This window comes from Penaeus chinensis, chromosome 17 (assembly GCF_019202785.1).
Source record: "Penaeus chinensis breed Huanghai No. 1 chromosome 17, ASM1920278v2, whole genome shotgun sequence".
Lineage (NCBI taxonomy): Eukaryota > Metazoa > Arthropoda > Malacostraca > Decapoda > Penaeidae > Penaeus > Penaeus chinensis.
In genome coordinates, this window is record NC_061835.1 from 6,674,507 (window position 1) to 6,689,506 (window position 15,000).

The 15,000-nt window shown below is 40.9% G+C and overlaps 1 protein-coding gene across 3 annotated transcripts in view; it reads right to left on the reverse strand.

The window, feature by feature from the left end:
- LOC125034221 (multidrug resistance-associated protein 1-like) overlaps positions 1–15,000 on the reverse strand; it is a 21,675-nt gene that overhangs the window by 2,047 nt on the left and 4,628 nt on the right. For 2 of the 3 annotated variants that reach the window (XM_047625929.1, XM_047625932.1), the window contains 24 exons: positions 14,537–14,662; positions 13,870–14,039; positions 13,034–13,222; positions 11,410–11,587; positions 11,028–11,196; positions 10,558–10,709; positions 9,604–9,741; positions 9,172–9,318; positions 8,764–8,848; positions 8,171–8,373; positions 7,842–8,018; positions 7,408–7,575; positions 6,926–7,106; positions 6,523–6,628; positions 5,541–5,880; positions 4,951–5,037; positions 4,498–4,786; positions 3,764–3,984; positions 2,959–3,139; positions 2,343–2,451; positions 1,923–2,049; positions 1,543–1,632; positions 624–776; positions 188–346 (listed from right to left, as the gene is read on the reverse strand). In XM_047625929.1, the coding sequence (XP_047481885.1) occupies positions 188–346; positions 624–776; positions 1,543–1,632; positions 1,923–2,049; positions 2,343–2,451; positions 2,959–3,139; positions 3,764–3,984; positions 4,498–4,786; positions 4,951–5,037; positions 5,541–5,880; positions 6,523–6,628; positions 6,926–7,106; positions 7,408–7,575; positions 7,842–8,018; positions 8,171–8,373; positions 8,764–8,848; positions 9,172–9,318; positions 9,604–9,741; positions 10,558–10,709; positions 11,028–11,196; positions 11,410–11,587; positions 13,034–13,222; positions 13,870–14,039; positions 14,537–14,662 (3,945 nt within the window). The remainder of the gene's footprint in view (positions 1–187; positions 347–623; positions 777–1,542; positions 1,633–1,922; positions 2,050–2,342; positions 2,452–2,958; positions 3,140–3,763; positions 3,985–4,497; positions 4,787–4,950; positions 5,038–5,540; positions 5,881–6,522; positions 6,629–6,925; positions 7,107–7,407; positions 7,576–7,841; positions 8,019–8,170; positions 8,374–8,763; positions 8,849–9,171; positions 9,319–9,603; positions 9,742–10,557; positions 10,710–11,027; positions 11,197–11,409; positions 11,588–13,033; positions 13,223–13,869; positions 14,040–14,536; positions 14,663–15,000) is intronic. The other variant, XM_047625931.1, reaches the window with a different exon arrangement.

Consider the following 15,000-nt stretch of genomic DNA (forward strand, 5'->3'; position numbering starts at 1 on the left):
GGTTGGGGGGGGGGGGTGATACTTAAAGGTCGTTTTGATTAGGTTGATGATAACGGTCTATGATAATGAGGAAGGATTTGGTGGTGGATGATGGTGATGATAATCATGGTGACTGTAAAAATATTATCAATAATGCAATAACGGGCACAGCAGACCATCCAGAGCAGCTGTAGCAACCGCGACTGACCTGCGGAATAATGCTGACTCGACCCCTCAGGTCATGCAAGCCAACGTCAGCGATATTGACCCTGTCGATGGCGATTTCTCCCGCTGACGCCTCGATCAGCCGGAACAACGCCAGAGTGAGGGAGGACTTGCCCGCCCCCGTCCGCCCCACGATGCCCACCTGTTGGCCGAAGACAAAGGCGAAGCGGAGTGCTCTTGGCGCAATTTAATATTATATTTTATTTGCTTTCATTGTTATTCTAATGTATTCTTGTGTGTTACTTGTTTATTATGTTTTGATTAGTTTTTTTTATTGTTTTGAGTTATTTCTCCATTTTAAAATATTTTGGTTATTTCGGTATTTTAATTCAGTTATTTATCTGTGTATTTATTTTCACATGTTCATTTACTCTACGGATTTTTATCAATTTATCAATTCCATGTTCATCCTGTCTCACCTTTTCGGCCGGTCTGAAGGAGCACGTGATGCCCTTGAGGACGAGGTCGAGGCCGGGTCTGTAGCGCGTCTGGTAGTTCCTGAAGGAGACGCAGCCTTCGTCAGGCCACGAGGCAGGCGTGTCGGCCGCCGCCCAGTCTGCCTCGCGCTCATTCTGGAAAGGAATGTTGAGAAATGCTGACGTTCATTTCTAATAAGGCTTAGGTGTCGATTAAAAAAAAGAAACAAATAGCTTGGAGAATATATATAATAAACGTGAATGTTTTTCAATGTTAATTAAATTGTGTGTGGATGAACCCCGTTTAATCTAGAATTCTTAGGATTCAGGATACAGCTTTAAATAAATATGTATATATATATATGACAACATTGAACAAAAAAAGGAAATGGGAATGTTATAGACGTTGCCAACAGTAACGAAATATAACAATGGAAAAATAACCAACTAGGACATTATATTTTACACTATCAATTGGAGAATCACCCTTGTCTCGGTATAAAAATATTCCATACGAGATCCATGTCTAAGATCTACAACAATTCAAAACAAAATCCAAGAAAGGAGGAAAGGAAACGTCGACTGGTACTTGACCAACTCGAACAAAACCCACGAGAAAAATTAAAATACTCAGTTTCATCTCGAGAAAGCAACAGCTGGTAACTCACCCAGACTTTGAATTACTCCAATTCGCCAAGTCTCTTTACTGTTATAACAATTTGACAATTAATACATATGTCCAAATGTGTTTGTAATTTCAGAATGTATTTACAATATTCTAAATGATCTTTTATATTAATTTTGTTGGCTTTCACACTTTATTTTCTTCAAAACGACAGCTGATCGGAGTACTTCAGTTGCCAATGAGTTGCCAGTTTCTCTTTTCCAGAGGTTAGGGACCCTATATATTTGCAAACCTTACCTCGAGGTATTCATTAATCCTCTCCACGGAGACGACGTTGGCCTCGACCTCTGAGGCCACGCGCACCACCCAGTTCAGGATGAGGTTGACCTGAAACGGGGACGATGGTAATTTGTAGCCTTTGTTTTATTGTGTACGTTGGTATGAAGGGCTGTATATCTGTATGTCTGCGTGTACCTCTCTACCTGTATGTATATCTTTTCCTCTTTCTGACCCTCTTTCTGTTTCTTTGTCTTTGTCTCTCTCTTTCTCTCCCTTTCCACCAACACTGCCTGGCGTTTCTCATTCTCCCTTTACTTCTCCCCTCCCCTCCTCCTACCACATCTATAACCGTATCGCCATATCACACAATGCCTTCACACTCTCAGACCTCTACTTACACTAATAGCATAGGTAACAGACAGACCCACGATGCCGGAGCTGATGTAGCCCCTCCCTGCAACGCCGACGATTGCAGCTGCGAAGGTGATTGCATTGCCCATCATCTCCAGGATGACTGAAACCCACCTGAGGAGCAAGGAAACCGCACGGAAACTATGGTTAGCTTTGCTGGGTACATGGAGTGAGTTAGCCTTGTTTTTGTCCAGATAATATGATTCATTTACGTGATTGTAGTCATTTTTGTATCTTATTTTATCCTGCTGTGTATATTTATTACAATCTATAAGTAGTGTTTTCGAATATATAGGTATGGAACATCTCCGTTAGACAGCCATATGTATTATTCATTTACTCCAACAAATTAGTTTATCAAAAAAATGTGTATATATAATTAATAAATATTTGCTTTTCTAAATTACCTATTGACTGCGGCGTTCGTGTAAGTAGCTTTTAGAGAAAATTCAATCTTCCTTTGAGATTCTTCATTGAATTCTTCTTGCCTCTTATAGGCTCGGATTACTGTCACTCCTGTAAATAAAGGCTGTCAATCAATCATCGTTTATTAATGGTTTAAAATATGAACAGCAAAATAGAAACACGGTTGGTGGAGACTATGTGGCACAGAAGAAAAGGAAGAAAGAAAATGTAAATATGCAATTAAGCAGTAAAAGTGCTAGATGACTGATCGTGATAAAGTGAAGGCAAATCATTCATTACAAAACAGTTCATATCAGTGCACGATTTTGGATCGTTATTTGACTAATCATGTTCAAAACGTTAGAGAACTAAGTGTGGGGGCATTGGTTGACAATAGGAGACATATATCGATACATTAAAAAAAAAGGTAATGAGCATCCAAGAGGGTCCTAAAAATCCACATTCTCTATCCTGAAGATTTCACCCCATATCTAACCCCCCCAAAAAAGTAAATAAATAAACAAATAAATAAATAAATACACAAAATTATGCTTCTCCTTCCTGAATCTTTTTAATGTCCCCATTTTGTCAAACCCAACAGAGTTCTCATCCACTCACCCTGGAGAGTTTCACCGAAGTGGGAATAGATGGGGGACTTGGACACTGACTCAATGCGCTTCAGCTGTCTGGAGGAGGCGATGTAGATGACCTGGACGAGGTAATAGAGCAGCATCACAGGCAGAACGAAGAGGCCGGCGGCGGGGGTGGCGACCACGATCACTATCAGAGTAGCAACTACCTGCAGGTCAGGGAAGCATGGGTGGGTGTATGTTTATATTTGTGTGTATGTGTATTCATACATAAATCCATGCACGTAGAAATATGTACATGAGCGATTCTGTAGGTAAGTAGATTGAGTGGAGATAGATATTTGTATTAATAGGTGTATGGATTTATAGACATATAAAGAAAAGTGGATAGATATATAGATAAACATGAGCACCACACGTATTCAGTTCTTTAGGGAGCCCTATGTAAATCAAGACAATGCTAAGCTGGATAATTCATTAAAAAAAAACAAAAAATCGATTATCGAGTTCACTAAATTTCCCAAACAATTTACATTTTCATACTAACCTTTTCTCATATTAATGGTCACCTAAATATGGTAAAAATGAATATACAAGCAAAGATAATACCAACAACCTTATGCCCATTCTGATTGTCGCATTTCCACCCAAATGACCCTATATCAACCCAAACAACCATATTCCCATCCAAAACGACCCCGTTCGCAGACGGAAACAACCTAATTCTAAATCTAATTTCCGACCTAAACCCACTTAATTCTAAGACGATCTCCTTCCAGTGCCAAACAGCCGAACGCCAAGCCACAAACACCCTGATTTCTCTCGACCCCAACCTGCATGAAACAACCCAAGAAGTTCCTCAGATTGTCCGGGAAGGTGTTGTCCAGGACATTGATGTCTTTGCTGAACCTGTTGATGATCCTTCCGCTGGGGTTGGTGTCGAAGAAGCTCATGGGCAGACGCACGACGCTGTCCAGGAGGCGCTGGTGGAGGACCCGCGAAGACCGGAGGCAGCCCAGCATCAGCGTCAGCATCCCCAGGAACAAGAAGAAGGCTGCGAGGCGAGAGGGAAAGGGGACGTCTGTGAAAAAGACTGGGATTCGCTTTGGTTTTAGTTTGGTTGATGATGATGATGATAATGATAATAATAATGATAATGATAATTATGATGATAATGATAATGATAATGAAAATGATAAATGACAAATGCTAAATGATAACGATAATGATAAATGATAAATGACAAATGATAAATGATAACGATAATGATAAATGATAACGATGACAATGACGACGGCGACGATGACAAAACATATCGTGGTGGTTATCATGATGGTGATGTTATAATGTTAGTGATAACTATCATGAAAATAACAACATCAGTTAGGGATATTATATAAACCATATTACAATATAAATATATATATATATAAACAGTAATGACAACAATAATGATGAAAGATAATACTAACATTGATAACAATGAAGATAACAGTAACAGCAACAATTTAACAATTTATGTTATTATAATACAATACCACGCCAAAATCCCATAAAGAGAACCTACCTTGAGCAATACCAAAGGCCCCATAAAGCGTAAGAAAGAGTCCCCTTGAAACACTGGAATCGTCGGAGGTGATATTAAAACCGTCCGAATTCGTCTTGAAAACAGAGGTAGTGTTGTGGGCACCCGTTTTGTTTACAGAAGTGGCGCCGAAGACAGAGGTGTTGAAGACTAAGGTAGTGTTGGAGTTATAAAAGGCGTTGAGAGTCGATGTGGTATTGAGAGTAGGATCAGTGACGGCGTTGGGACTAGACCAGTATGACAGCCATATGTTACTTCCTGCAATGCTAGCCTGGAAGAGGAGACTGAATATATTACTGTATATCCACGACCGACATCGTCTTGAATTCTGATCTTTATTTCTACACTTTTACAGTCAATATCTTTTTTTTCCTCAAAGCGATTTCTCTTTTGTATATGTAACTACAAAAGGGCATACTATTTCAGTCGACTAACCTGGCCGAGTGCTACAAATATCACTGGTAAGACGGCAAGGACAGCGCCCATTGAACTCGCGTACACCAGGTACATTTTCCGCGATACCTGTTGAATACATGTGAAACTTTTTTTGTGTGACTAAAGATGGTTGTTTATGAATATAATAATTTTATTTCTGTCTCTCTTTTTCTCTATCTATATATCTAGCTATCGCTCTATCTCTCTCTCCTTCGCTAGCGCTCTTTCAAACTCGTTCTCACCCCCTCTAGCTCCCTCCCTCTCCCTCTCCCTCTCTCTCACTCTCACTCTCACTCTCACTCTCACTCTCACTCTCACTCTCACTCTCACTCTCACTCTCACCCTCACCCTCACCCTCACCCTCACCCTCACCCTCACTCTCACTCTCACTCTCACCCTTTCTGAGTTGTTGATTAGCTACAAATATAATATAAGAATTTCAGAATAAGAACAAGGGGAATAATTCCCAGTCTTCGCAGTCTGCTCTTGTTCCATTTACTAAAATTATTTTTTAAACACAATCACTGACATAATTTCAAGATTAAAAGATACCCAAAGACAAAACTTCTAAGTTCACCCCCATGCCTCACCTTCCCTGTCTCCGAAGTCTCCTCGATCACCAACTTCTGCCCCTTGACCGTCCCTTCGCCTCCGTCAGTCTCGCCCGCCAGCTCCTCCATCTCCACACTCTTCCTCCGACTCTTACTGCTGTGCAACGAAGTCCTACTCTCGTGCAGGGCATTCTTCGAACCCTTTACGTCCTCGTCGAATATGTGGCTGTATACACTCATGTCTGAAATGACGTCAGCGATGTCTCGTCCTCGAATGTTCAAGGAGGAGGAGCTGGACCTGAGAATGAGGTTTTGGTGGCGGGACTGGGACTCGCTCACGCTGCGGATTCTCTTGTGGGCGGTGCCGGTGGGGGCTGTGCTGGAGGGGGGGTAGGGGGGGAAGGATAAAGGGAAAGGGGAATCAATTGATAGAATAAATCTTATTCTTAAATTTTATTCTATTTTTAACGATTTCGCGACGTGAACATGATTCGCAAAACAGCTTCTATATTGTGTTTGAGAAGGTCAAGGCTAAACAAGATGAACACAATAATGAACCATTAAAAAACAGACAACAGTGGCTGTGTCTTTGTATTCTGTCTGTATTTCGATTATATCAAGAACTGGGGTATATATGGAGACGAGTTAAATGTAAGTATAAAACTCAGGACCAAACATGATGCAGTGTTAAGTGTGAAGTTGATAAGATGGCAGGTTCTCTGTGATGAATCCAAAACAAGAAAAGAGAGTAATTGCTACCCTAATTCTAATGAGAATTAGAGATGAACCTACGAAGGGGAAATATATCTAATAATAAATGGGGAAAGGTGTGTGTGTGTGTGTGTGTGTGTGTGTGTGTGTGTGTGTGTGTGTGTGTGTGTGTGTGTGTGTGTGTGTGTGTGTGTGTGTTTGTGCGTGTGTCTTGAAAACTCAGATACTGTATGAAGTTTGTCCGAGCAATTCAGTCATTCCAAACGCATAATATAAACGGGAACTGCACTTGTTTTCAAAGCAACCTCACCTGCCAGGGTTGCTGACTGAAGTTTTGCTGGACCTGAGAGACAGCTGGCGCAGGAGGGACTTAGCGCCCGGCACCTCCTCCAGCTGTTCCCGAAGCTCCTCTAGCTCTGTATAGATGGAAAGAACAATGGTAGTAAAATATAAATAAAAGGTAGAAAGAAACTACGGATAATGGTGAGAAAAAAGAGAAAAATAATGGCCTTTGAAGATGCCAACTAACATAAAAAAAAGGATGTGAAAAAGAAGAAAAGTGTTGGCAGTTGTATCTGAGAAGGAAGCAAACACATCAATACAAAAGTCAGATATTCGAAAAAAGGACAATTATAGATAATATTTCCAATCGCACATTCTCTTTATTATTGAAACATCCTCTTTTTTTTCTCTCTCTCTCTCTCCTCTCTCACCTTCCTTCTCCTCTTCATCGTTAGCCTCACTGATGTGCTGAAGGACAAAGTTAGCGAAGTCGCCCTGTTTGGCCACAAGGTCAGGATAAGAGCCTCTTTCCACCACGCGGCCGTCCCTCATCACTATCACTTCATCCACGCACGGCAGAAAGGTCACGGAATGGGTTACCAGGAGGCGCGTCTGGTGATATAGGGTCAAGGGAGGTCAGGCGAAAGGTCAAATAAGAGAGTTTTTTTTTTTTTTTTTTTTTTGGGGGGGGGGGGAAATTTGCGAAAGAGAATAAGAGAGAACTGGGATTTTATGGGAACATTTGTTTGGAATTCCAGTGCAATATATATTGAGATTTATTATTTCGGTCACTATCTCTATCGTCTTACCTACATATTCCCATATAACTTCTATTCTATCTTATTCATCCTCTGCCATTTAAATCCTATACCCTACGCACTTCCCACATTTTATCCCACACCAACAGACTTACCTTTCCTCGCAGAATGCCCTGAGGCCCAATGACGTTGTCGAAAATGAAGCGTCCAACATGCGCGTCGACGGCACTTAGGGGGTCATCGAGCAACACAATGTCAGTGTCGCTGTAGACGGCTCGGGCCAGGGACACGCGCTGCTTCTGGCCGCCGCTGAGGTTGATGCCCTGTGTAGTGTAAAGGAGAATTAGTATCCAGGCTCTAAAATACCTTTTTTCAGTCTGGTAAGGGTTCTGTTAACTGTTAGCACTATTCGTTACTGTTTTCGGTTATGCTGGATAAACCTTAGCCTCGTTTAAAGATTTGTAATATCTGTGGTGTTCAGGTAATTCTGTGTGTGTATGATATATATATATATATATATATATATATATATATAGAGAGAGAGAGAGAGAGAGAGAGAGAGAGAGAGAGATAAGGAATGACCAGCTACCTTTTCTCCTATCTCTGTCATGTCACCTCCTGGCAACATGTCCAGGTCAGGCAGAAGAGCACAGGCTTTCACCACTTTCTGGTACCGCGTTTCATCAAACGGCTGACCCCACACGATGTTTTCCCTCAGGGTAGCATTCTGGAGCCATGCCTGTTGGGACACATATGCCATGCGGCCCTGTTGGCACAAGAGGCAATCAGGCATATTACTTGAAAGGAGATTCATTAAAATTATTATATAGAGCTTGCCAATCTGATAATACATTTTATGTATTATCCCCATTGTGTAAATGTAAATTATAAATCCTATCAGCATTACTACACACTTACATTAACTACAACCTTGCCCTCAACCTTCTTCATCTCTCCCAAAAGCGCAGAGATGAGGGAACTCTTGCCCGCACCCACGGATCCCACCACTGCCACCAGTTTCTCGTGGCCAATCTCTAGGTTGATGTCCTCCAGCCTCCAGGTCAGTTGCTGCTCACCACCTTCCCAGTTGAACTGACCTCCGCGTATGATCACAGCAGCAGCTGGAAGGTAAAAGTATATGTTATATTTTATCTTACCTATCTGGGAGAGAGAAATTAATTCTTCTTGTTCTGCCAGAAATGCATCTTCAAAGGGAAGATTATTTAACTGCTTATGTGCTCAGTATCATTAAAATGTCAGTATCTGTTTCTTATATATGTATAGATAGGTAGATAGAAAAAAAATCTATTGGTTTCTTGAAAAGGATTTTATTTTCATATTGCATTGATACTGTTTAAAGAAAACTAAGCATCAGTGGAATATCTGATCAGATTAAATTCGTGAATCAAATCATATCTAATAATTTCATAACCAATAAAACAATAAAATGGGGTGATTCTAGAAGATTAAAGCAAAAAAAACTAAAGAAATCAATTAAATATAATACTTGCCCTCAGATCGGTCACAGGACACTGCTGTCGGTTCCACTTCTTCGGCAGAAATGAAGTTTTGAACCCGTTTCAAGGCTACCATTGCCTTTTCATCAAGAAAGATTGACTTGTTATTCATATTTTATTTACAAAAAAACATGCTAACTCAACAACTAGAGCTATCAGTGTTCCAAGTCCAAAATTCCTTGTCATTAGGAGAGACCAATACCTTTTCATTCTATGAAATAGAACTGACTTGTTATATAATGTATGTAATGTACATTACATGTAACCTCAACAAGTAATAGGGAAAGTGCTAACCTAAGATAAAGAAAAGAGTTTTGTTTCAAGATTGGATAGAAGTAAATACTAACAGGAGAGATTAGGGAACATGCAAAAACGAAAATAAGGATATTGAAAGTATCTTACCTGAATAAGCTGTGAGATGCTAGTTGGCAGCATGACAATGGGTAGTCTCATGATATCGAAGAGTGAGATGGAAACGAAAGCTTTTTTGGCATCTAGTACGTTGTCTGGGGAAGCCAACAGATAGGTTGCGAATGAAGCTAGGGCAACCTAAGAAAAAATGGCATTTGTAAATAACAGTTACTATAATCACTGATGAAGTTTAAGAGATCTAGAGATATTATCTTGTATATGTGCATTTATTCTCAGTATTGCTATACACATATACTGACATTTGCTTGTGGTATATCTGGGAATACTAAGATAATATACTAATAGCAATCAGTTACAACTTGAAAATAATCCTGTGACATGAAATAATCAATATAAGTTTGAAATCTTTCTAAATAGTATATGATATATATAACTACAAATAAATAAGCTTTCATAACTTACCATGCAAGGAGAGCTGTTAAAAACGAAAGAATTAAAAGCCTTGAGGAAAGCCACTTTCTTCAGGAGTCGTATTTCTTCATTCCTCACTTCTTGCACCTTGTTGGCAAAAGACCCTTCCCAGGCATAGAGTTTCAGGACCTGTGATTGCGGGAGGCGATGATTAGGAGATGAGGGATTATGTGGGCAAGTATATGTGTTATGCTCACCTACATTAGCACTTCAGAGACATATTCAATATTACAGTCAAGCCCCCTTCCTTGTATCATGTCCTCTTAGTATCAACGTTTCTATCTCTCTTAACTGATGATTCGGTTTTGGGTCCCGAACTCCCACGCAAGGGCTAGCACAGACCTTTTTTTTCTCTTAACTCAGCCCTATATTTCAAATGCACCAGGACTGGTTCCCTCCCTTTTAACATTTGCGACCCCTTTCTCCAAACCCCTACATATCTGCAACCCCTCCACCCTAACTTCAGCCTTTCTATTTATAATAGAACTCTGGACTAAGAGAAGGAAATAGTCCATAGTCTGTACAAACTTTATTCACCTAAATATAATACAAAACTTGAAGACAGTTTCATAGCATATTCTTAATATGAACAATATCAGACGTGAAGGTATTATTTTCCCGAAGGTTTTGCAACCCCTCTGTGACCCACCCATTATAACGTCCGATTTCAGAAATGATCTAAGTGGAAACTCAATCCAGATTCTAGAGTACTTTGAATAGGATAGTCTCAATTATTCTAATTAGCTGGTACTGTTTTACAATTTGAGCATTTATTACAATATTTTCTTTATAGTGTTTTTTTTTATTGAAATTTGCCGTCTCTAACACCATTTCGTTTATTTCTTCTCAAAAGAGACTGAGGAATCGGAGTTCTCCAGAATTCGGAAAGTGTTGCCATTTTTTTCTTCCTGAGACTGATCAACAGAACACATTACAGAGACTCGCTTTTATCCCGCTGATGATCTCGCTGACCATCTTGACTCTCTGATCGCGGAACTTGAGTGCAGCGAACAACAAACTCTTCATTCTGTTGGACAAGTAGCTGTTCAGAGGAACGATCAGGAACAGGACAGCAACCCCCGCCAGCACACTCACGCCTGCACGAGGGGGGGGGGGGGTGACCGTGTTCGTATTAGTAATGGGGATAATAGGATATTTGATGTTGTAATTCTTGTTATAATTATTGTTAAAGCTTACATTATAGTTGTCTTTATGGTAGCACCAGAAATGTGTGTGTGTGTGCGAGTGTGTGTTTGGGTGTGTGTGTGTGTGTGTGTGTGTGTGTGTGTGTGTGTGTGTGTGTGTGTGTGTGTGTGTGTGTGTGTGTGTGTGTGTGTGTGAGTGTGTGTGTGAGTATCTTGTGCATGTATACCATATAAACCAATTTCATACACTCCTACCCAGAGATCTCTTACCAAGTTCACTCCACAGGAAAACCATGGTGATGAGGAAGATGGCGGGCGCGCCGAAGAGGCTCCAGAGCAGGATGACGGTGTCGCCGATGCACTGCGCGTCCACGGCCATCAGGTTCACGATCTCGCCCAGGGTGGAGTCCCGCCTCGCCGCCCCGGACAGACTGAGGGCCTGGGCGTCGGGGCCGGGGAAGCAGCAAGGAAAAGAGAAGAGGGAAAGACCGATAAAAACTAGGAAAATATTATTGGAACATATCTAAAATAATAATAATAATAATAATTCAGCATGGACGTGTCTGTGGTTCCGGTATGTACATGCGCACGTACGTATGCATCCTTACATATCTACTCAAGCTGTTTGGCCACTCGATCCTCCCCAACTGACCTTCCTGTACACCGCTGACATGATGACGGACCGAATGCGAACAGAGATGACGGTGATCTTGAAGTAGAATTTGTTCCTTAGGAGGGTCGAGACGATGCAGGAGAGGATCAGAGACACAGCATACAGGTAGCCGTGCCAGGGAGGCTGCTTCTCGTCCGCCATGAAAGTTATAACGAGGCTGGAAATTGAGGAAAGGGAGGAAATATTGATGATTGAGAACTGAAAGAGTTGGATTGAGAACCGGAAGAAGCTGGGCCAGGAAGTGTGTTTGAACGCTTGTGAAGGAGAGAAAAACGCTAGTGCTTTAGATGAGGGGAAAGTTTGGATTGTGTGGAGAATTAACATAGGTCCTCTACTTCATTAGGCGCAGAGCATGTACGAGTACACATACACACGCACGCACGCACTGACACACACAACACACACACACACGCACGCACGCACGCACGCACACACACACACACACACACACACAGACACACACACACACACACATACACACACACACACACACACACACACACACACACACACACACACACACACACACACACACACACACACACACACACACACACACACACACACACACACACACACACACACACACGCACGCACGCACGCACGCACGCATGTACACACACACACACACACACACACATACACACCCACATATATATGTGTGTGTGTGTGTGTGTCATTTACTCCCTTACACAATAATAAAACCCAAACCGTTTTCATTTCTTTATTTATATTCTTTCTTTCTCTCTCTCTCTCTTTCTTCCTTTCTTTCTCTTTTTCTTTCGTTCTAATTCTCTCTTTCTTTCTCTTTCTTTCCTTCTTCCTCTCTTTCTTTCTCTCTCTTTCTTTCTCTTTCTTTCCTTCTTCCTCTCTTTCTTTCTCTCTCTTTCCTTCTTCCTCTCTTTCGTTCACCCTTTTTTTTCTCTTCTTTCTTTTTTCTCTTTATTTTTTTTTTCTCTCTTTCTTTCTTTCTTTTTCTTTCTAACTTTCTTTCTTATTCTTTCTAACTTTATTTCTTTTTCTTTCTAACTTTATTTCTTTCTCTCATTCTCTCTCTCTCTCTCTCTTTCTCTCTCTCTCTCTCTCTCTCTCTCTCTCTCTCTCTCTCTCTCTCTCTCTCTCTCTCTCTCTCTCTCTCTCTCTCTCTCTCTCTCTTTCTTTCTCTCATACTCTTTCTCTTTATCTTTCTCTCTCTCTATCTTTGTCTGTCTATCTATCTGTGTCTCATTCTTTATTTCTCTCTCTCTCTATCTATCTTTCTGTCGGTCTCTCACTCTATCTATCTATTTCTATCCATTTCTCTCTCTCTCTCTCTCTCTCTCTCTCTCTCTCTCTCTCTCTCTCTCTCTCTCTCTCTCTCTCTCTCTCTCTCTCTCTCTCTGTGTGTGTGTGTGTGTGTGTGTTTGTGTATGTGTCTATCTATCTATCTGTCTCGCATTCTTTCTTTCTCTCTCTGTGTGTCTCTCTGTCTCTATCTATCTATTTCTATCCATCTATCTCTATCTATCTCTCTATCTCTATCTATCTATCTATGTTTCTTTCTCTCTTCCTTCCTTTCTCTCTTTCTTCCCTATTTTGTTGTTGTAGCCCCATTGCCACTAACCTCAAGATTTGGGGAGTGACGAACCGCGACCCTTCAGCCAGCAGATAGATGGCGCCCAGTAGGATGAACGGCTTAGCAAACATCCTCCATAGACTGAGTAAGACGGGGGCTTGGCTTTCCGATGTGGGTAAACTCGTGAATTTTATTTCTCCGTGTTTGTCTTTCTCCTTTATGGGCGTGGATTTGATTCTGAAAGAGAGGTATTGGGGCTTGTATGTCAGCGTGTGGGTGTACGGTGTCTGTGTTGACGTGTGCGGATTTTGGGTATGCATTTCTGAAGTCCTGTGTATTAAAGGCGTAAGTATGTATAGCGAATTGACTTTTTTTTCTTTCTTGCTTTTTCTTATATATATTTCTAACAACACAAACCCTACATTACCTATTACCTCAGATTACAAATCCCATAATATATCTAACAACACAAATGCCATTTCCTCTGAACACAGAGAATATGTCACCTCTTCCTAACAACGCAAACTCAATAACATTACCCATTTCCTCAAACCCCAAAACGTTACCTTATTTCCAACATTACAAACCCCCATAATATAACCCATTTCTTCAGATCCCAACCCCCTTAATATATAATTAATATAGTTATAATAATTCATAATGCAATTGAGTTATATTCCATTTTTTTTTTTTTTTTTTTTTTTTTTTTACTAATGGTTATTTGCTTCTAAATTACTCCCTGTGCAACGAATGGCCGGGATTACCATCCACTGGCGGTGCGGGGATTGAAAGCGGGTAAGCGAGATAGGTAGACGAGACCGCTACCCCTACACCACACAGCACACATTACCCTGCTCTTAAAAGCCACCCAAAGGCCGTATTACCTGGTGGCAGCTTCCCACTGCGCGCCGAGGGTGGAGGTCGTGTTCTCGGGTATCAGGTCCCAGAGGTCTTCGGACGTGAGAGGGCGTCGCCAGCCCCGCCACACGATGGATCCACTCCAGAAGAAGAACAGGCGGTTCACGAAGGAGGCTTGCAGAAGCGGCGAGGGATTCTGGGGGGGCGTGGGAGGGGAGAGGTTAGTGGGGTGTAAAAGAGGAGGGGGTGTGGGGGGAAGGGGGTAGAGGATGTGTTTGTTATATCTATTTTTTTTTATTTTTTTTGCGGAGGGTGGGGGGTTCTGTCTGTCTCTCTCTCTCTCTCTCTCTCTCTCTCTCTCTCTCTCTCTCTCTCTCTCTCTCTCTCTCTCTCTCTCTCTCTCTCTCTCTCTCTCTATTTCTCTTCCTCTCTATCTATCTATCGATCGATCGATCAGATTATGCAGGAGTTCATACTTATATAAAAAAAAAACTTTAGCGTTATCTTACTGATATGACCTTAGGACAATGTAAATCCGTTAGCAAGGAGATTTCCCTATAATCAGATAAATGTTTTTGTTGATGTTAATGATGTTATTTTGTATTTTTTTATTCATTTTACTCCCATGTTACTCTGACAGGATAATAAATGTATAGACTATTGCATGTATTCCGCTGCCCCGCTGACTCTTACCTCCGTCTGGCTGAGTCTCTTGACGGCAGAGGCGGCGTCGCTGAAGCAATTGGCGAAGAAGAGGGCGACGCAGAAGAGGAACTGCACGAGGAAGGTCGCCACTAGCACAGGGGGAGGGGCGTCTGCCTGGCGTCGCGATATAATAAGTGTATTAAAAAGTCATTTATTAAAATAAATAAATATATATATGTATATATATATGTATCTATATATATGTATCTATGTATATATATGTATATATGTATATATATATATATGGTTGTTTATATATATAACTGAATTATTATGAAAATGGGCATTTTTCTTAAAAACAGTTATTATATTATACATTTCGAAAATATGTAAGAGAAAAAATATAAAATCCCTGTTGATTGATTTTAAGAGAATAATTTTGTATTGTTTTTTTTTACACAAGCAATGTCCGAATATTTAATAGAGGATAATGGCAATAACAGTTATTTAAT